Source organism: Saccostrea cucullata, unplaced genomic scaffold (assembly GCF_032062105.1).
Source record: "Saccostrea cucullata isolate Sc308-1 unplaced genomic scaffold, CSIRO_AGI_Scuc_v1 ctg2647, whole genome shotgun sequence".
NCBI lineage: Eukaryota > Metazoa > Mollusca > Bivalvia > Ostreida > Ostreidae > Saccostrea > Saccostrea cuccullata.
The window spans coordinates 58,389-80,843 of NW_026938816.1; the positions used below are offsets into that span (position 1 = coordinate 58,389).

Consider the following 22,455-nt stretch of genomic DNA (forward strand, 5'->3'; position numbering starts at 1 on the left):
AAAAATCAGAGGAATATGTACCTATTTTTACACACTGAGACCTTGAGGTTAAATAAGATTGAAACCATTTAATAGCCATTTGGTCAAAGTGATATGATTGAGGTTTATTTATAAGTATATCATGATAAACCAAATCAAATGCCTTGCTAAAATCGGTGAAAGTTATGCCTACTAAATTTCCTTGGTCCATAGCTTGTAGCCAATTATCTGTAAGTTTTGTTAGAGCTATTTGACATGAGTGAAATTCTCGAAATCCAGATTGTGATTTAAATAAGAGTTCAAAGCTAGAGGTAAAGTTACGTATCTGATTGGCTATGTGTTTTTCAACTAATTTTGATATTGTTGGAAGAATGGATATCGGTCTGTAGTTCCCTGGATCTGCGTGGTCGCCACTTTTGAAAATAGGAGTAACTTTTGCTTGTTTTAAACGGGATGGAAACACTCCATTAGTGATGCTAGTTTTTATAAGATGTGTAATCGATTTGCATATAACATTTCCCAAAAGTTTTAGAAGACGAGGTCCAATCAAATCTATACTGGCTGATTTGTTTACATTAAGTGTATTTAACATATTTAATACTTCAAACTCACTTATATGATTTATACTGAAAACATTTTCTTTCCCTAGTTAAGTTTCTGTAAAACTATTTAATAATTCTGAATCAAATCTTTCTACTGACATATCTGCTAATAATTTACAGGATTTTTCAGAAAAGTGTTTGTTAAGAATATCAACAATATCCTGTAAATCTTCGAAATCCGAACCATTTTGTGTTATACGGACAGGTGTGAAATTTTTTGAATCAGATGCCAATTGGTTTAAATAACTCCACATTTCTTTAGGACTTGAACTTTCTTCAATTGCTGATTTGTAATACTTTGATTTGGCTTGATCTATTAATTGTGTGACTTTATTTCTCCAAAATTTGTAATTTTGTGAATTGCTTTGTAGATGGTAAGTATCACGTAAATGTCTAGCATCATTTATTTCCTGAGTACGCCATTTAGGTCGAATTTCAGTCTTGACTCTTTTAGTTTTTACTTTGGCATGCTTGTTAAGAATATTGTTAAATGATTCATAAATTTATTCAATCTCGTTTGTGTCTTTTAGCTCAAGAAGTGAGTTAAAATTTGCATTTTCTAAATCTCTTAAAAACTCATTTTCATTGAATTGTTTAAAATCTGGATTTCAGTATGTTTTCCTCCACGCTGTATACAATTAGTTTTCCGTGTCAAACATACAGGTAGTGGTCAGATATAGCAATAGGGGGTACATTTGTTTCGCATACGTTTTCTGGTTTCGTTGTATAAAAATGATCAATTAAGGTACTTGAGGTACTTGTTATTGTAACAGAGACAATTTTGTGCCTCTGCTGGGGATCGAACCCGGGACCTCTTGCATACCCGTCCAGTGCTCTACCAATTGAGCTAAAGGGTTAACCCACTAGCCCAAGCTAGTAGGATGCCGTTTATCTAACACTACCACATTGTCCCCCTCCAGAGAATGAGATGTCCTCATCTCTTTCAGAGTGCCGACGCCTGTGGGGCGAAGTTCTGGGGGCAATCATTTTCACCCGCCAGAGAACACCCAGGTCCCAACGTGGGCGCCAAATGTAACAGAGACAATTTTGTGCCTCTGCTGGGGATCGAACCCGGGACCTCTGGCATGCCAGTCCAGTGCTCTACCAATTGAGCTAAAGGGTTAACCCACTAGCCCAAGCTAGTAGGATGCCGTTTATCTAACACTACCACATTATTCTAGTAGGAACAGTAACTATCTGTGAAAGTCCAAACTCCTCTAAAGCAGATGCCCAGTATTGTGGGGGGTCTTTCATTAGATCAATCATGAAATCACCTGATAGAATTATTTCAGTATCGTCACAGCAGGAGGCACGGTTCACCTCCCTTGCTAGGTCCTCCGCCCAGCAGGAGGGGGCAGATGGTGGACGACAAGCAGAGCAATAAAATATAGGTTTTGAATTTTTCAGATTTATCTCTAGCCAGATTGTCTCAATGCTACTGATTTCTGAATCAGTTCTACATTTATATGAAATCTCATTTGAAATGTATATCAAGATTCCACCACCTTCCTTTAGTAGACGATCTTTTCTTTCAAAGACAAAGCCCTCAATATTCAATTCAGAGTTGCCTATCAGCTCAGTCAAAAATGTTTCACATAAACCTAAAATATCTAGAGTTTGTCTGTTTTGAAGTAATAATTTTAATTCAACTTTTTGGGGATAATAGGACGAATATTCAAATTTCCGAATCGTAAACCTTTTTTTACCAATCCAAATCCTTGATTGTTTTGTGTTGTTTGAATATCATTGCTATGGGTCAGAGGAACCGTTTTCTTTACTTGTGAAACAGAATTGAATGAGCCTGGCATAGGGGAAATGACAGTAGTTTTAGCTGAACTAGGGCTACTTTTAGAATTTGAGTTCGATTGATTCTTACATTTAACTTGTGACTTGTGTTTCTCTTGTCAATTTAGAATTTGTGGAGTCATAACAGTTTTCAGTATCGTCACATAAACATTGAAAGTTATTACATTCATTACAAAAAATGCTAAGGATAGAAAAAGTACTAGAGTTTGATATAGATTTAGTATGCTTGTTAACGGCTACACATTCATTGCCTGATACCTAGAACATGTAAGGACAGGATTTCGTCTTGTGTCCTAATTCCCCGCAATTCCAGCAATCAAGCTTTCGTCCGTGTCTACAGTGGCGCAATGTGTGTCCGTGTTCAATGCAGAAGTAGCAAGTCACAGACTGGTAAAAACTTGCATTGGAGTCCGCTATGTTTCGACCGGAATTTCCCCGTAGAATTGAAACTTCCCTATTAATCAGTCTGAGTAGCATCGACGTCCTCTTGTCTGAAAGATGAATCCCGTCTTTCCAATAATGAATGCCCTTTGCCTCCTTGAAATCACCTTTGTCGGAAATAAAGAGAGCTCCATACTCATTACAAACATATTTAAGTGTGGTATTCACATGGGATACATCCACATTCCGTCTTGGTAACACTTCAGAGAAATACACTTTGGTACACGGTGAACGATGTTTGATGCTGGAGATGATTTTTTCTCCAGCGTCATGTTCAATGGCGTCCATGTCTCGATGAGATGAGGCATCATTTCCCCCGGCTTGGATAATTATGTGCGAGTATTCTGCTACATATATTTTGAGAAGCTTAGCTTTGATGTTGGAAAGCTTAGCACCTATGTTTGTCCGGACATGAATACCCTTTTGTAGTCCTCTGGTTCGTTGTAGAATTGAACTGCCAATTATAAGTTTGGCAATCCAAGAGTTTTCCTGTTGTTCATTCGTACCCGTAGGTCTTGGAGGTATTTTATCGGATGGTTCTGTGGTTCCGTGTTCGTACCAGAATCAGCTGTAGATTTTGCGTTCTTTTCCGGTAAAGGATGTTCGCATTGAGTATGTCTAGAAACAGAATTACATGTATTTGGCACCAAATTCAAACCGTGTACGTCTGTTTCCTTGTTTTTCACAACCTTGATCGACGTCTGGGTGTTTTTGTCAAGCATTATTGGTTTGTCATGATCCGTTTCTTTTCGACACTTTGGTTTTTCTTTCAGCTCTTCCAATTCTTTTGCTAAATTACTAATTGCCAGTTGTAAAGATTGAATTGTACTTGCGCACTGTGTACAATTTTGTACATCACTAGACAGACTGGTCGACATAAGAGAAGCACTTTTGACTGGTGTTGATGCCATTTGTGGTGTTGATTGTTCAAGAACATTACTAGTATTGCTAGTGTCCTTACTCTTGATGTCTTGAATGAATTTGTCAAGCCATGTATTTGCTGACGAACCTTGAATATGTAAGACGCTTGTCCCAGCATAGAGAGTGGCCGTCACAGAATCACAATAAGACTTTAAAAATCTGTCCATTTTTTCCTAATCCTTTAATTGTTTTTAATTCTTCTTTCAAATAGTTCAAAATTGTTTCATATTTCTCCTGTTGGAATGACACAGTTATACTGTACTTGTTAAAAGTCACGTTTAGATAGTGTGGTATACTCACATCAGTAGTGGTGATATTTTCATCTCCATCAAATGATTGTGTAAGTCCAGAAAACTATTTAGATAAGCTTGAATTAATACTTTGATCCATATATTCATTAGACACAGCCATATATTTTGGCTAGGGAAACATAACATTTCATTCATTAGTTGTTCCTCGGACAGTTAAGAAGGTACATGACAGGACACTCATGACATCATCAAAGATGGTAAATTAGGAATCTTTATGAACCATCAAAATTGTCTTTTGTTGCAATAAAAAAGATTTCGTCTCTCAATTCAATAACACACCAGTGGACTTTTAGGTAAAATTAAAAATGTGAAGTTTAATGTTCAAGGTTTATATTTCTATTTACCTACAGAAAACTCCTAAATGAAAATAATGTCACTTCTAAACGTTTGTCGAATTACATTTGGGTTTTTTTTGGCAATCAGGCATGTTTTCAAATTAGTGTATTGATGTACTGCATGCTGTATGTAGACTATCTCACTTTTTGTGTACTTTCCTGTTTCTCAATCCCCCCCCCTTCATGGTGAAAGTGGGGGATATTGATTTTGGTCTGACTGTCTGTCTAGCTGTACCTCTGTCGGACTGTAACACTTTCGTTTAAGCGCGACATCTCTAGAAGCTAGAAGGGTTTTTTTGCAATATAGTTTAACACAAATCTGAATGAACTAGGGAAAACCTATTCATTTTGAGATCAAAGTGTCAAAGATCAATGACGTAAATTCAAACATTCTATGTGTATCTTAAACTTTTATTTGCAGGCGATATATCGTAAAAGCTTTTGAGTTTTTCATTGCTATTTTAATCCACAACTTCCTAATGGAGCTGTATATTCATACATTCTATATCTGTGTGAAACTTTCATTTTCGGACTACAATAAATATTAATTTAAAACCCCTTATGACCCCGCCCGACCTTTTCCCCCTCCGCCCCCCCCAACCCCACCTCCAAGATTCGCATTATCCGTACATGCTATTTTTATCTCAAGCGGGAAACATATATTCAAGATTCTCAGAAATAGCTTATTTTTTTCGATATCCTGAGATTCTTACTTTTCTATTTTCAGATATCAGCACAATTTTACTAATTCACGATGTAACCAAATGCTGACTGATGTCTTGCATGTTAATACGGAGTTTATATATCTCAGTTAATTCGATACGCAAGAGCATGCTCTATGTTTGAACAATTTCTCGAAGGAGATTAATTATTTACAAACAAATTGATGAGACAAGAATTTCAACAGTCTTGTTTTTAAAAATGCAATGACATTGTCAGCAAATACTGAGTTAAATGCTGATTGACATTTTTCATACTATCTGTTCCGACCAATTTTATAAAGAAAGTGAGGACAGATTTTCACGTTGTTTCCCAATCATGACAGGGAGCTCATGGCGGCTGTGACGGGTCAGCAGGGGACGTTCACTCCATCATGGCACCTGATTCCACCTCTGATGTTTTGGAGTTCCGTGTTTGCACTGCTACTATTTTGTATTATTTTATCGACTCTTGATTTTGAATGCTGTTCATTATCTCATCATGAGTTTTCATCAGAATTTTCCGTTTGGCCGAAGATGTAAGCTGGTGCCACTTCTGATTTGAAGATCAATGTTTGCTCTGCTAATAATTTGTATTGTGTAAGTGGACTTTTAGACATGATCAGTGTTTCTTATCTTCAAATTTCGCCCGAACATAACGCCTGAAATAAATGAGCATTGTGAATATATATAATACAGCAATGACACCAATTTGTAATATATTTCACGGGAATATAGAATTCTACTGCAACACGTGTAAACGAGACCTTTGTGCTCCCTGTAAGGAGAAACATGTAATAGATTTGGACACTATGTACCATGATATAGTAATAAGTCAATATAAGAATGGAGTCATGATATCAGAAGCGTGTAAAAGACACAAAGACAGAAAATATGACCGCTGGTGTCTATCTTGTGAAAATACTATCTGTGTCAAGTGTAATGAACACCTACAACATGAAACACAGAATATAGAATCATATTGCATGGTGTGCAGAGAAAAGAGCAATGACAGAATTATTCACCTCCGAGGCGATATACTTCCTAATAATATGGTTATCTTATCGGATATAAAATCTGACCAGGAAACAGAAATTATATTGATTCAAAAGGAAATATCCAAAGTCTGGTTGCAGATGACAGGAAAATGTCAGACACTGAAGGAATTTATCGATAAAGAAATGCAAAAGGAATTTACTGAATTAATGTCTCAATTATTCTCATCGAAATTCCAACATATTGAAAACATGATAAGATATGAAGATCAATTTGAACAGTCAGCAAATAGACCAGTACTATTCCTTTTATGGCTGAAGAAGTTTCAAATTCCCAAAATGAATGAAATTAAGGAAGATGTGATTTGTTTTATAGGAAAAATAAAACAGAAAAGGTTAGGGAGAAGGAAAGTAAGAAACGATTCCCTCCTGGAAATGATCAGACCTGAGTTCCACAAATCTTTAGTTGTGACAGATATCACAGAGTATCGTCATATTTCTCTTGGCTTACCAAACAAAATCTGGGTAAGTGATAAAAATAGCTTAATCTTAACCAATGCAAATGGTGACATACTGCATCAGCTGGCAGTTAAAAATAATGGTGTTGGTGTACACACAGTGACCAGAGAAAAAGAACTCCTTTACATAAATCAAAATGATAACATCTGTAAACTTTCACAAGACACCACAACAGAATCAACACTAGTAAAGAGATCAGATCCCTGGAAACCACATTGTATCTACAGTTCCCTGTTAAATGGAGTTTTACTAATAGGTTCTGGTAAATATGATATAGGGAAAGACTACCACACAGAAGCAAAAGTAACCCGGTACAATAGTAAAGGATTACTGATCCAAACTATCCAATACAAGGGCGATGGTCAGACGCTTTATAATTGTCCTGTATACATAACAGAGAAAGGAATGGAGATGTTATTGTGTCAGATTTTAGAACTTCACACAGTGGTGTTTTGGTTGTAACGGACAGTGGAGGAAGATACCGCTTCTCCTACATCAGACCCCCTACAAGAGGACAACAAATTTTACCATGTGGGATTTGTACAGACGTACTATCAAACATCCTGGTGTGCTGTGGCGACACAGGCTCCATACAAGTTCTTGACAAAGACGGCCACTTTCTGTTACGACTGTTCAGATTTCCAGACATCAGGATGCCATGGAGCCTGGCCTATGATAACATAAACCACCTTTTATGGGTTGGATCATATGTAGATGGAGTGTATTTATACCGATACATTAATAGAAAGAATTATTTATAAAAGTGATGAAAGAATTAAACTGAGACTAACTATAGATATGAATTAAAACATGATAATTTCAAAATGAATTGTGATAAACCTTACTGGACACACACACAGACTAATGTATATTTTGTCAGAAATATGCATCACAGATTATATAATGTTCCATTGTGTTCTGTAATTATAAGCTATGTTGCAAACTTTCTCTTATTGTTGTATAATGCACCAGTCATTTACTATAATGTTTCAATCATTCGATAACATGAATATAAATTATATTTCTTTTTCGATAATTTTGATTATATAGTGCAAAGAAATTTTATCTTTATTAAATTTTAATTAGAAGAATCACATGTCGATTCGATATATCCCAAATAAAAGACAACAAAGAGTCTGCCACATCTGTTTCATATTTGAATATTTGAGACTTTCATAAAATCTTTATTACATATTTTATTGTGCACCTCCTGTTTTACTTTTTGGTCTGTGACATATACACTGTTTTTGGTTTCCTACAAGTCATTTTACAAGCCATGCAAAACATGGACATTACCATTATATTTATACGGGAGGCGGAATCAATACTTGTGGATTTCTTGTTTGTTCATCAATTGCATGACAGGACAATTTGCGTTTAATTTATGAACGAACAATACAGTTCGAACAATCTCGTTTGAAAGGGCACATAAAGTGATTGCAATGACAATGGTGATTTAAATTGTGTAATTTCAAATCTGAACATTTCACTGTAAAACTCTGAAACACAAAAAACATTGTTTTAGTATCACAATTTTTAATATTTCGGGAAATAATTATATCTCTTGTGGACTAGAAGCAACGTACAAAAGTTACATGCATGTTAAAATATGTGAGCAAACGACAGCATTTTTTAAATTTCTACCTACATATTTTTTCAATTTTAATATGCAAGCAATTGACACTAATTCAGCGGGATGTACCGCATGATAATTACGTTAATTCATCAGGTTAGTTTGTCAATAGTAATGCTCAACTTGCAATTTAACGGGTAATTGTTCTTCTCTAGGCTAGTTTACATGCTTCGATGCGCAACAACTTCCGGGTTTTTTTAGTATGTGGGTTAGATACCGTGATGAATGCTAGTGTTATCTTTTTACCCGTTGTGTTAATTTTTTTAGTCTGCACGCTGCGATGACTTCAGGCTAAAAATAATGGTAAGTTGGTTTTGTTTTAAGTCCACTTTGTGAAATTAAGTGCACGGGTATGTGTCAATCAACACGCCGTGAAAGAAACAATATGCGTCGACCAATTAGGTCGATATTGGTTTTTCTCTTTAGAGAAGGCTATTGACATCAGGCCACAAGCGTGTAGTTTTTTTGTTCTCTCATATTTCGTTTTAGTTCTAGTCAACTGTGTGTTTATATGTATCTTACGCCCCTCTCAGTATTTACAGAATATTCTTTGTATGAGGGTCCTTACTTGATGCCTAAGTACTGGCAATGGGACATAAAACCTAAAATGATCTTAATAACACATCTTATTCTAATCTGTAAACATTTACTTCCTCCCCTGCTTTTTCGGCATTAATATCGCCGTTGCACACATTTTTCCGAGGAATTAACTGCATCTACTCTGCAGTACCTCTCCACTGTGGCACAACTATACTATACCCAAAGATGTTCTTCAAAGGTAGATGCAGCAATTTTTTTTTTCGGCATGAGATTTTTTTTTCGTGACACCAGTACCGAGTAACACAATGTAAATGATTTGTAACCTCCAACAAAGTGTGCTTACACTGAAGTATAGTTCCGGTTGATTGCGTTTAGAGATAAATAGAATTTATGATCTGCATTTCCATAACTCTCATATCAATTTAGGGAAGAAAATAGAAGTAAAATACAAAGACCTGTATGAAAAAATTAAATTGTGATTATACAGGTTAAAAGTTAAAAAGTCAAAAATAGAAATGTGCGAACAGGTGGATTTAAACCAGAACACTAAGAAATATAAACCAGTATGATAAAAATAGGGGGTTTTTTGTAGATATTTTTTTTACGAATTTCGACCTTAGGACGGGGTCATCATAGAAAAATCTTGCTTTAAGTTTTTCTGTACATCAAAATCTATCACATATTTATTTCATAATTTGATTTAGGGACAGGCCTGCCCTGAAGGACTTCTACGCTAAAATTCATAAAAAAAATTGGTGCTTAAATGGACAAAATGTTGGTTTGGCTACGTTTGGAGATTAATTTCACAGCTGCAGTGAAAAAAAATCAAGATAAAAATTGCAAATTTGAAAAATTTACACAAATATACGAAAGAAAACAACTAAAGAACATTGATCTTCAATTGTGACTTTTTCCGAAAATCATTTTCTCCGGTAAATTTTTTTGTAAGTCCGAATACATTTCCTGTAGTTTTAATTATTTATAGATAATCAAAGTACTCAGAAGTACGGAGAGCCGGGCTCATTTACAGAGTAGAATGGATTTCTTACATGAATCACGTATATATTCTGATGAAAAAATTATTTTAAAACTATCAATATAAATGATAAGACACTGACAGTGAGTTTTTCAATCCTAATACCACGGTCCGATTTTGTCAGAATCAGAATTAATCTTATGACTGGTACCGCAGCTGAATGTAAACAAACAGGCCAGTCTGGTTCCCTCTCCTGCTTTACCTCGTATGTGTAGAGAACTAAGGTAACACTGATTATCAAAAATCCTTTCGCTAATGAACTATGTTCTTTGACTTATGAAGTTTTCAAAGTCATTACTACTAATGTTTATTTTATATATATAAAACTTCGTTTTATTTTTATTGCTTTATTTAGCGTTTGTATTATCTCAAAAGCGGTTGAGAGTAAGAACTTTATTTTTGCACGTAACTTTAAAATGGCGACTATGGGGTCAACATCCTGTCTTGAACAGGATCACATAAGCCGGCAATTACTCTTTGAGCAATAAGCCCGGCTAAAAAGGGTTCTGAATACTCATTTATATACGTGTATTTCGGTGTGTGTGAAATGCACTAGCATCATATAAGTCATGATATTATTAAGAAAATTTTAGAAAATATGATCTTCTAAAACACCCCAATCCCTTTAATGGAAATACTGTCACATCTGTGAAATGGAAAATCTAACAGTAACCATTCAAAAAATATGGCAAAGAACAAAGTTTTTAAAAAGAAGATCAAACTTCAAGGTCAAAGGGTCGAAATTGTTGGAACGCAAGAGCAATGGCACAAGAAATACACCTTTGAGTCAAATTAAAGAAAATTAAAGTACAAATTAGAAAATCTAATAAAAATTGTGCTTAAAAAGTACATTTTCCTTCTCTCATTTAAAAACATGTGAAATGTGTAAGTTTTGAATATACCTTTACAAAAAGGATAAGATTTGAAGGAATTATTTAAGAAGGGCTGTATGTGTTATTAATTAAAAACAATTCTGTGGGATTTAAAGAAAAAATCTTGTTTTAGTGAACAACAATTTTATTAGAAGTTCGTTTTTCAATTTAATGACAGATACTACAAACCTGCTGTATTATTATATATTTTGAGGTCTATTTTTGTTGTAAATGGTGCAAAAAATAAATAAATAAAATAAAAAATGGTAAACCTTCTATGATGTTAAATTTTATTTATCTGCAACCATCCTTATTAATCTATCCAAATTTTGTCACTTCAAATCCCATTATTGTGAAATTTTGAATGAAAAATTGAAAAAGTATCCGGTTTAACTTGTTATTTCACTTACATAAACATGACCTTTATGAAAGTTTGTTTGTATTATCTGTCCACCATTTCGATTTACGTATCATAAATGTTTACGTGTCTGTGAAAAATATGATTAATATTTATTTCTTAATCCTTGTAATTATTATGGAATTTAATATATATGTTAGTTATCTATATTTTGTATGTTTTTAAATTGCAGACTGTACTCTGAAATAAAATTTTGAACCTAGAAGACAAGTGAGACGAAATAAAGGTAGTATGGTGAATACGAAAGTCACGACACAGATTAAAGTGCTTCAATGCTGTCAGTGTGGCAATGACGTAGAATTTTACTGCAGACCATGCAAACAAAATCTATGTATGTATTGTAAGCAGAGACACGTTGTGTACCTCGATACCAAAGACCATGACGCCGTTATTTACCGTTTAAAGCATTATAACTTTATAATACCTGAGTCATGTGAGAAACATCGAGATTGCAAATATAAAAACTGGTGCAAATCTTGTGAATGTCCAATTTGTGATCAAAATTATAAGCACCTAAGACACGAGCTTATGGATATAAAATTATACTACAAAGTCACAGGACAGGAATACAACGGGAAAATTATTGAAATTAGAGGTGAGAGCCTCCCATACAATCGTGCCATGCTGGCAGATCTCTATTCTAACGCCAAAGCTTTAAAAGCAAAATTTTCCAGCATACAAAAAAAGCTCACGGTTAAAGCTGAAAACTTGAAAAAACTTACCGATAAACATAGTAAGACACTTTATGTTTTGCATAAAACAAACTTTTATATGAGCTTTATATTGAAACATCACAAAATGAAAGAATATGTGCACAGATACGAGCAACTAGCAAACAAATCTGTAAAATTTTTGTTGTTCATAAAGAAGACCCCCATCCCGAAAACAACAGACCTTCCTGATACCTTAATGTGTAACATAAATGAAGAAATAGAAACAGAGGGCATTTTAGAGTTATTAGTTGAAATCAAAATCACAGAGGTAGGAAAAAGACAAGTAAGAAATGAACAAATGTTAAAGCTGATGCCACAAGGCATGTTAAAGAAGTTTGTTGCTGTACCTGACTTAATTCATGGTGTTCACATTTCTTTTTTGACACCAGATAGGATTTGGGTCAATGATGGACGCAGTCTTTGTTTGACTAATTCTAAAGGTAACAATCTACATCGTTTATTTGATGTAAGCGAACTTTATGGTGTGCATACAGTAAACAGTACAGGAGAGTTGATTTATGTAGACAAAGACTGGAACATTAACAAACTAAGTACAGACAATACTACAAAGTCGACACTAATAAATAGAACAGAACGATGGGAACCATGGTGTATCTGTCATTCTTCTTCTGCTGAAGATTTGTTGGTCATGGTGAGGTATGATTCAGATAATGCTTCCATACCATTATCAGATGTGAAATGCATTCGATATAATAGTACACTTCAACCAATCCAAACCATCCAATACCACAAAACAGGAAAACCGTTATATCATGAACCTGTCTACATCACTGAGAACAAGAATGGAGATATTGTCGTTTCTGATATAGGAAAGGGTGTGGTGGTCACAGACCGTGACGGAAAATATCGTTTCACTTACACAGGACCACCAGAAGGATTGTCATTATTTATGCCATGTGGAATCTGTGTAGATACATTCTTAAATATCCTGATATGTGGTCGACTAGACCAAACAATACAAATGATTAACAGGGACGGTCTCCTACTGTCAATTCTACCAACAAAACAAGATGGAATGGTTCAGCCATTGGGACTGGGGTATGACGAAAAAAATCATCTTGTTTGGATGGGATCAGGAAAGACCAACAAACTGTGCGTATACAGATATATAGAAAGACATGATTTTCTTGCATAAACTTTAATTTACCAGTGTTCGGCTGCCTTGTTTTATACCATTTGGTAGAACTTTGTTTTTGTACTGAATTTGATTACGGAATGTTCCGTGTACTTGATCAATGAATAAGGTTCAAAGTAGAGGACAACATTTCAACAGGGGATGTTTACTTCTACTATGCACCTGATCCCATCTCTGGAGTTCCCATGGGTCCGTATTTTACTCTGTACAAAGAATTATATTGTTTGTAGTTTTTTCGAGATTGATCGTTCGTTATCTTTACCTTTTTCATACATATACAGTCAAGGAGATTTTAGACATTCTTATAGATATAGATAATAATGATCTGATCCACGTACAATGAGAGCTGATATTAAATTTTATTGATGAGATACCGAGGTATAGAGATAACAAACATTATTCAAGTTCAGTTTATTTAACGAATACAAATCAGGAGCAGAGCAAACGCTGGCATTTAAAAGTTCAGAGGTGAGATCAATTCCAAGAAGGAGTGAGCGAGCATCCCTTACCGACCGGTAATACCTGCGTGTGCTCCTTGTCATCTTCATTAAAAAAGGGAGAATGAAAATCGTAAACAATTCAGCGTGTAAATTAGTATTAAAAACGTCTATCAGCATTTGACTCGATATATGTTACTTATGTTGTTTGTAAAATTTTGCAAAATTAATCATGTTGTTAGAAATTCCTACACAAAACATATTGTTAAATTATTTTGAAAAGATTAAAGTCCTTGACAAATCAAAGTAAGGAAAGTTATCAACATCCTATAGTTTTGTTCTTTTTTATATAAAATGGGTCTAAGGTGACACTGTGGAAGGATCTCATGATTGTTTTCAACAAAAGCAAAGCCCAAATAGTTATATTTTTATCAGATTAAAACAAGAAGCCTAAGGGCCTTATTGGTCACCTGAGTATCAACTTTCCAAATATTGAATTTGGTTCGTGTTTTATACTAGATGCCATGAAATTCAGTATTTTGAAAGAACCACCATTGCTTATCATAATTATACACTTAGAATGCTTACTATAGTTACTTTATACCCAGAGTTAGATCAGAGTAAGAAAGAAAAAAATGCATTTTCACTTTATAACCAGTAGTACACTCCACCTCACAGGAACCACTGACCCTAGGGGCACATATTTCAAAATTTTGGAAATTTTATCATAAATTTTATGTCTTTATAAATGGTTGATTCATTTGGAAATTTATCGTAAATTTGTTTTCATCATGATTGGTTGATTAAATGCTACAGAGCAGATTTCAAAGCATTTAGTTATCTTCAGACTAAGTATTGTTCCTTATACCCCCGACCCAGTGAAAAATTTGATCCCCAGTAAAAAACGCATAAGGTTCAAGTAATGTTCCATAAGTCCTCAAAGTTTCATTAGATTTTGTTTGGCCGTTTTCGAGAAATCGCGTGCACAAAATCGGTAAGAAAAAAAAAATAATAATAAAAGTGAAAAAGAAACCGAAGAAAAACAATAAGGTCTTCCGCTGAAGACGGAAGACCTTAACTAGATACGATCTCGTTGCGAGCAACGAGAGGTCTTCCGTCCGTTTTAGGAAAAGAAACCCACGTAAAATCGAGCTGAAAAGAGATTTAAAATTTTGGTCACAAGGAGGATTGAAACCATGTCGCCAACGTGAATGCGCTTTTTTTTTTACTTTTATATCCCCAACGCGCTAACCATTAAGCTATTGGGAGTACTGCTCTAAATATACTTGTGTATACCACGGTACTTTTGCAACAGTTCACCTGTCTAAGAATTATAAAAAGCATTCATAATTTCGCGCCAAACGCCACGAGTAAATATTTGCGCCTTTTCTTTGGACTGATCTATTAGATAGGTATGATAGCATCAATTAAATTTTAAAAAGAAAACATTCTTAGCGCCTTTATTTTATTTCGACGTTAAGAAAGTATATGTAACACATTATACACATTACATATCGTATCTAGCCCAGTTACACTAAAGCAGTGAAACGGAAATTAAGTTTTCAGATTTACACTCAATTGCAACGTACTACTGTAACGTGTCGGATCCGAGCGGTCAGTAGGTCCGTGCTCGGATTACCGAGTTTTACTGGGGATATGATTGAATGCAATATATACAGATAATAATATGACACCTGCCTACTAGTCACTGACTACGGCAACTTTGCACAATCCTATTTGATCGATAAACCAATTGGTTTCTGTACCAAAGTGAAGACAGTAGCCAGTTGGCTGTACTGCCCCCTTGTACCTCAACTTAATCAATGATCATAAGTTATCAGATATCATATTGATAAAATAAAACAGACTGTCTTTCTTTTGGCAACACTATTATTATTTTCTAACAGAACATCATTTATCAATAATACTTGTATAATTCTTTAGTCAATTGACCAATTAATTACAATATTTACATTGATTATCTATTATAATATAAACAAGTAACGGGAGGTAACTCCTCCAACCATTTCACTACTACGTGAGAGTCGAAGTAGTTTTTTACATTTCATGTATCCTTATGTCAGAATGGTTTAATCAAACACTCAGCTGCCTCCATAAACCCCTACTCGCGAAATGGCGGAGTTGACAGAGACAGCCGCCATTTTGGACCCGCTTCAGATTTTTGAATGCAAATATCTAGACTTTAAATTTATCATCATTCAAACAAATTAAATAGTAAGCATTATAAGGAGGGTTTCTATTACCATACCAAATCAAAATAAAAAATACTGAAAAACAAAAAAGTTAGAAAATACGATTTTTTTAAATTTGCATCTCGTAACGACCGGAAGTACTGACGACGCACGAAAAGGCGATTCTGCAATCCACAAAGTCATGATCTATCATCTCCAATAAGTCTCCAGTTCATATCCTTAGCCATTTTCGATAAAAGTGCGCGACAAAATCGCATTTTAAAATCAGGAAATTGTCCATAACTTGGCACCAAAAGGGAATTTACCAAAACTTTTTCGGTATGCACAACTTCATGTAATGACGCATATTTTGTGAAAATTTCATCGAAAACCACTGAATAGTTTTCGAGAAATCGCGTGCACAAAATTTTGTCAAAAAAAAGAGTAATAATAATAACTAGAGCAAAGCTCGTTGCAAAGCAACGAGTAGGTCTTCCGTCCGGTTTTGACCGGAAGTGACGGAACAAAAGAAAGCAATGAGCTAAGTAGTCTCCAGTGACTTTATAATTTCAATTTTGCATCAAAACCTTCAAAATAAGCCATTTTTTGCAACTTCCGGTTTGACCGGAAGTGACGACGACGCACGGAAAAATTACTTTTTATGCTTCCAGAGACATATGTAACCCAAAAACTTGTCAACAACGGCAAAAAAATGTGTTTTTCGACTACTTCCGGTTTGACCGGAAGTGACGACGCCGGACGTATTTTGACGACGCCAGCAGATTAAGCTTGTCATTTTAAACAACTTTGCTTCTTTAACGTATTACAAAATCTAAATACTTTTGGAGATATAAAGGAAAAACGTTCGGCCCCTCTTGGCCCCTGAATTAAGGGGCCAGCCCTTTTCTCGAGGTATCATTTGAAAGATCTTGGAATTCTAAACTTTTATTGTTCTACATGTTTTAACAAAATATTTCTAGGTAAAAAGTTATCGTAGAAAAAGTGTTGAAAATTTTGAAATTCTTGATAGGACTATTTTTGGGCCATAGCGAGCGTCGGCGCTTCGTACTTCCGGTGGTTGTGATATACGAAATTCACTTCTCCAAAGGTTGCTCTAGCATCACTGAAAATTTCATGCTTCTGTGTTGAGTGGTTTTTCAGAAAACTGCCGGACAAAGTGACCCTCTGAAAAACACTAAAACGCGGAAATCTCAAAACCGGAACTGACGTCATCAAAACAAAAAAATATATATCTAGTTTTTTACATGCTCTATCAGTCCTGAAAGTTTCATGAAAATCGAGCAAGCCGTTTTCGAGAACTCGCGTGCACAAAATCGGTAAGAAAAAAAACAATAATAATAATAACTAGAGCCGAGCTCGTTGCAAAGCAACGAGTAGGTCTTCCGGCCTGTTTGACCGGAAGTAACTTTTACTTAAAAAAAAATAAAGAGTAATGAAGTCCCAAAATGGTTTAATCCTCCAAATCTATGTTAATTATTGCAAAATTAAGCCATTTTCGGCAACTTCCGGTTTGACCGGAAGTGACGACGACGGACCGAAAATTAAGATTTAAGCTTCCAGTGACATATGATATCCAAAAACCTGTCAAGAACAGCAAAAATATGCAATTTTTTACTACTTCCGGTTAGACCGGAAGTGACGACACCGGACGTATTTTGACAGTGCCATTAGATAAAGCTTGATATTTTGAACAACTTTGCTTCTTTGACGTATTACAAATTCTCAATACTTTTTGAGATATAAAGGGAAAAGTTTCGGCCCCTTTTGGCCCTTTATTATAGGGGCCAGCCCCTTATCGTTGATATCTTTTGAAAGATCGTGACATTCTTCACAACTTTTGTTCTATATGTCTTCTCAAAATATTAACGTGTAAAAAGATATTGCCAAAAATGTGTGAAATTTTTCTAAATTCCCGATAGGACTTTTTTCGAGCCATAGCGAGCGCCGACGTGCTGCACTTCCGGAGAATAAGAAAGATGTGTGTCACATCAGCACATGTTGCTCTATCATCGCTGAAAATCTTACGTTTCTATCTAAAAGCACTTTTGAGAAAAATGCTGGACAAAGTGACCCTCTGAAAATCACTAAATCTCGGAAATCTCGAAACCGGAAGTGACGTCATAAAAATAAAGAATTATATATCAGGTTTGATTGATGTTCCATCAGTCCTAAAAGTTTCATGAAAATCGATCGAGCCGTTTCCGAGAAATCGCGTGCACAAAATCGGTAAGAAAAAAAACAATAATAAAAATAATAAAAATAGTGGAAAAGAAACCTAAGAATAACAAGAAGGTCTTCCGCTGAAGACGGAAGACCTTAAAAATAGTGGAAAAGAAACCTAAGAATAACAGTAAGGTCTTCCGCTGAAGACGGAAGACCTTAATAATAAGAAACAATAGAATCACTATAAGGTCTTCCGTGAAGACGGAAGACCTTAAAAATAGTGGAAAAGAAACCTAAGAATAACAAGAAGGTCTTCCGCTGAAGACGGAAGACCTTAATAAGAAACAGAGTAAAAACAATATGTTCCCCAACTTCGTTTGGGGAACATAATAAGATCATTCGCATAATACCTAGAAGCAATTGAAAAGATTTTCAAAGAATTCATGCATTTTCACTATACATGTATATAATCAGTAGAACCTAGCTACCCTAACACCAGAACCCCTGACCCAGGGGTCATGAAATTCACCGTTCTGGAAGAGGCATCATTCCTCATCATAACTATGTACATATATATAGTTCATTGGTTTAATACCCAGAAGCAGAGAAGAAGATTTTTGAAAAAACAATGTATTTTCTCTACATGTATATAATTAATAAAACTACGCCCTAACATCACAACCCCCAACCCAGGGGCCACAAAATTCACAATTTTGGAAGAAACACTCTTGCTCATCATAACCATATACTTACTTAGTTGGTTTAATACCCAGGAGCAAAGAAGATTTTAAAAGAGTTCATTCATTTTCACTATATAATCAAAAGAGTTCCCTCCTTAAACCAAAACCCCTGATCAGGGGCCATAAAATTAACAAATTTGGAAAAGGCATCTTTCTTCATCATAACTACATAAATTGTTTATTGGTTTATTACCCAGGAGCAGAGAAGAAAAATTTTGAAGAATTAATGCATTTTTATTATATAATCAATAGAGCCCCAGAGCCCCAGCCTACCACCAGAACCCCTAACCCTGGGGCCATAAAATTCACAATTTTGGAAGATGCACTCTTGTTTATTATAACTACATTTATGTTAGTAGTCAGCTTGTTTAATACCGAGTAGCATAAAAGATTTTTGAAGAATTAATGGGTTTTTTTGCTGTACAATTAATAGATCCCGGCCGCCTTAATACCAGAACCCTTGACCCTGGGGCCATGAAATTCACAATTATTAAAGAGGCACTCTTGCTCATCATAACTATTGCTTATAGTTAGTTTATTCAAGACCCAGGCGCAGAGAAGATTTTCAAAGAAATAAAACACTTTTACTACTGAGTATATGATCTATATAGCCCCGCCCTAACACCAGAACCTCTAACCATGGGGCCATGAAATTCACAATTTTTAAGAGGCATTCTTGGTCATCAAAACTATGTTCTTAGTTAGTTTATTTAAGACCCAGGAACAGAGAAGAAGAAATAATGCACTTTTACTATATGATCTATATATAGCCCCGCCCTAACACCCGAACCCCTGATCCAGGGGCCATGAATTTTATAATTTTGGTAGAGGACTCAAAACTGATTACAATCTTGTCAACAGTTTGACTGCTTGATGTCCAGGTGTAAAGAAGAAGATCTTTAAAATTTGCATTAGTTTTAGTGGTTTTGGCCCCACCCCTAAGGCCCCAGTGGGCAGGCACTATGAAATTAAAAAAAATTGTTCCCTTTTACCCAGTGATTCCAGCGAAGAAGTTAAAAATGTTCAAAAGTTTACGAACGACGGATGACGTACTAACGCCTGATGAAAACGGATAGCAATAACTTCTTTACTCAGGTGACCTATAAAGACACACACTCATACTCGGAGCACTAAAATGAAAATTCTTGACGTTATCCGACGTCAAAAGCATAATACCAGTATATGCATGTAACATTTCTCAACATAGTCACCGTTTAACTCAATACATTTTTATGTCACTTTAACCATTCATAAATATGTGCACAGAATGTAACTTTTCTCTACATAGTAATCTCGGAATGATCCTTCATTATCTTTCGATTCCTTCACGAATATTATCCTGTGAACTGTTCCTATCGTCCGAAAATATTATATGTCCCTTGAAAACTAATGTATGGATTCTTTTACTATGCTTTCACGATTGTTTACAGAATGCAGTGGTCTCTGTAGGTGTTTATCCGATGTCTATGCAGAATTTTATCACTGCAAATTTTGCAGGTTTGACGTAATAACCTCTGTTAACCTCATAATGTAAAAGTACGGAAGCCCGTTGGTGCCACGTAGAAAAAATATATTATCTGACGGCCGCCACATAATTAATCTGGTGGTCGCCAGATAACACCTGGCTTCTGATGCGCGCGCATTTTTTAACGTGAGATTTCAGGAAGAGGTGGATACACCCAAGCACGCTTGGACTACGGCTGTAGTTTCATTGCAAAACCAGCAAACTACAAAATAAAACTGGCGACATCAATGAAATCAGTGTAAGTTTTGCGACGAAAAAAAATTTGTCGACGTAATATTAGTTTTAGAGTTCTTAAACTAATAACAATTCAATGATTTACTGCCAGAAAACACAAAATTTCTTTGTAGGTAAACCCCATAATTTATGTGGCGGTCGCCAGATATTAAGTGGCGGTCGCAAGATATATAAGTGGCTGCCGCCAAGTAATAAGTGGCGACCGCCAGATGAAATATTTTTCCTACATAGCACCAACGGGCTTCCGTATAAAAGTCCAGATAACATCAGAATTTTATAAAATACCAATGGAATATATAAAGTGATAAATAATGTTTTAAAGAAGATTATGCGGTACCCCGGGTCTCCATTCCTAGTCTAATTATGAAGCCATAATTGTAATTAAACATTTGAAATTGAATAAAATTTAACATTTTTCAGTTCACGTTTAGAAACTTTTCTTGAATTCTCAGCTTGTCCACGAACTTTACGGACATCTCTCGTATATATAGTTCTTCCATTACAAATTTGAACAATTGAAGTTAATTAAACTTTTTTCTGACATTGAGTTAATTGACTTGAAAGTCGCAGCTTTTATTGCTTTATAGTAAAGATAACAAAATTAGAAAATAAAGAAATTATTTAGTCTTAGGGCTATTAATTTGTCAACAACAAAAAATTGTTTAGAATCAGTTGGATAAAAATGTGGGTAAATTCGAAGTTAATTATTTATACAAATAAGACAGCATTTAATGTAATTTTGAGGCATTTTGAAATCTCAATTTTAAAAAATCCTGAAAAATTATTAATGAAAATTCCTCAAATAAATTAACAAAGGTAACAAAGATGAAATGTAGAAGAATTTTCTATTGTGAACTTTAAATTTTAAATTTTTTAATTTGAAAAGTTAGTTGTAGGCATAACTGAACATACGTAATATGAAATATTTTGTTTTTAAAATGTTCTCCATTCTATTCAGTAAAGAGAAAAGAAAAAAAATATGGATGAAAAAGTTGAGGAAATTATTCCTGGAAACAACTTTTTTAAATGAATATAATTTAAACCAATGACTGATTATGTCTGTTTAAAACAAAGAGATGATATGTACTGCTAGAAGTGCAAAATAATAGATGTATTTAAAAAAAAAGAATGTTCATCTATGGATCAAGTAAAAGAACCAATTAATTTGTACAACATAAATGCGTCAGCATTTGCACAAAAAATATTAAAATTTTGTCCACATTACAAAACAAGCAGACGCGTATTTAGAATTTGCAAGAATTTAAAAGAACTATCAATGATAAATTAAAACTATAATTAGTAAATTCATGCTTGTTAATCCATGTATGTAAACAGCATAGAATATAATTACTAGTATGCTCTTGTTTGATGAGTGTGGGGTTGCACTGGAAAATATGCTTATTGATAAGGCCAGGGGAAATAAATCTTTAGATTCTCATCCTATTTTGCTAAAAAATTGGGGCGGGTGGGCGGATTTTATTTTTTATGTTTCATAATTGTTAATTTATATATAGGCCTACCGTAAGTATCAACAAAACAATGGACAATCGCGTAAATTTTTTTTTCATTACCTTAATGCAAATATGAATAGATTTAATTCTTTTCATATTCTTTTAAATATTTAAAAAAAAATTGCTTTAAAAATAAAATATTTATTGTTAATTAACAAATTATCAATTACACTTTATATGGCACACCCTGAACAAAATGAGGTGGGGATACCAATAAATTGTGTATGCCTGACTTCTTATTTTGCAAAATATTTATAAATGTTCTAATAATTATTCTACTGAAAAATCTAGGCCTAATCTTAAGTCTGTCTACGGTGTTGTAGATATTTTTTTTTATTTCAAAGCAAAGTCACACAGCTGGAGATCATTTTATATAACTTGACCAGGTGTCATTTTTCCTCGTCTATTTTTACTAAGTTACAATCTCTCTACATACTTGCTCCTGCCAGTGATGGTATCTATATATGTTTATGCTATTTTTTCTTCTCTCCCTTCTCTATACTGACAAATTATCTTTTCTTTACACATTTAAACTGCTTTTATTGCCGATTTTTCTCCATTCTTCACATGGCGTTTTTGACTTTTATACAGGCGGGAGATAACTCTTAAACTTTGACCCAAATTCTTACTGAATAAAAATACATGAAAATACCCAAA

General features: G+C 34.6%; 2 protein-coding genes across 2 annotated transcripts; both read left to right on the forward strand.

Moving 5' to 3' along the window:
* The first annotated feature begins 5,794 nt into the window (after nt 1-5,794).
* On the forward strand, nt 5,795-7,291 carry LOC134251468 (uncharacterized). The gene is made up of 2 exons (XM_062733896.1): nt 5,795-6,968; nt 7,077-7,291. Exons 1-2 carry the CDS (start codon nt 5,795-5,797, stop codon nt 7,289-7,291), a joined length of 1,389 nt encoding a protein of 462 aa, XP_062589880.1.
* Nucleotides 7,292-11,904: 4,613 nt separating this feature from the next.
* Nucleotides 11,905-12,975, forward strand: LOC134251470 (uncharacterized). The gene has a single exon (XM_062733897.1). The coding sequence runs from the start codon at nt 11,905-11,907 to the stop codon at nt 12,973-12,975; it is 1,071 nt and encodes a 356-aa protein (XP_062589881.1).
* The last annotated feature ends 9,480 nt before the right edge of the window (nt 12,976-22,455 follow it).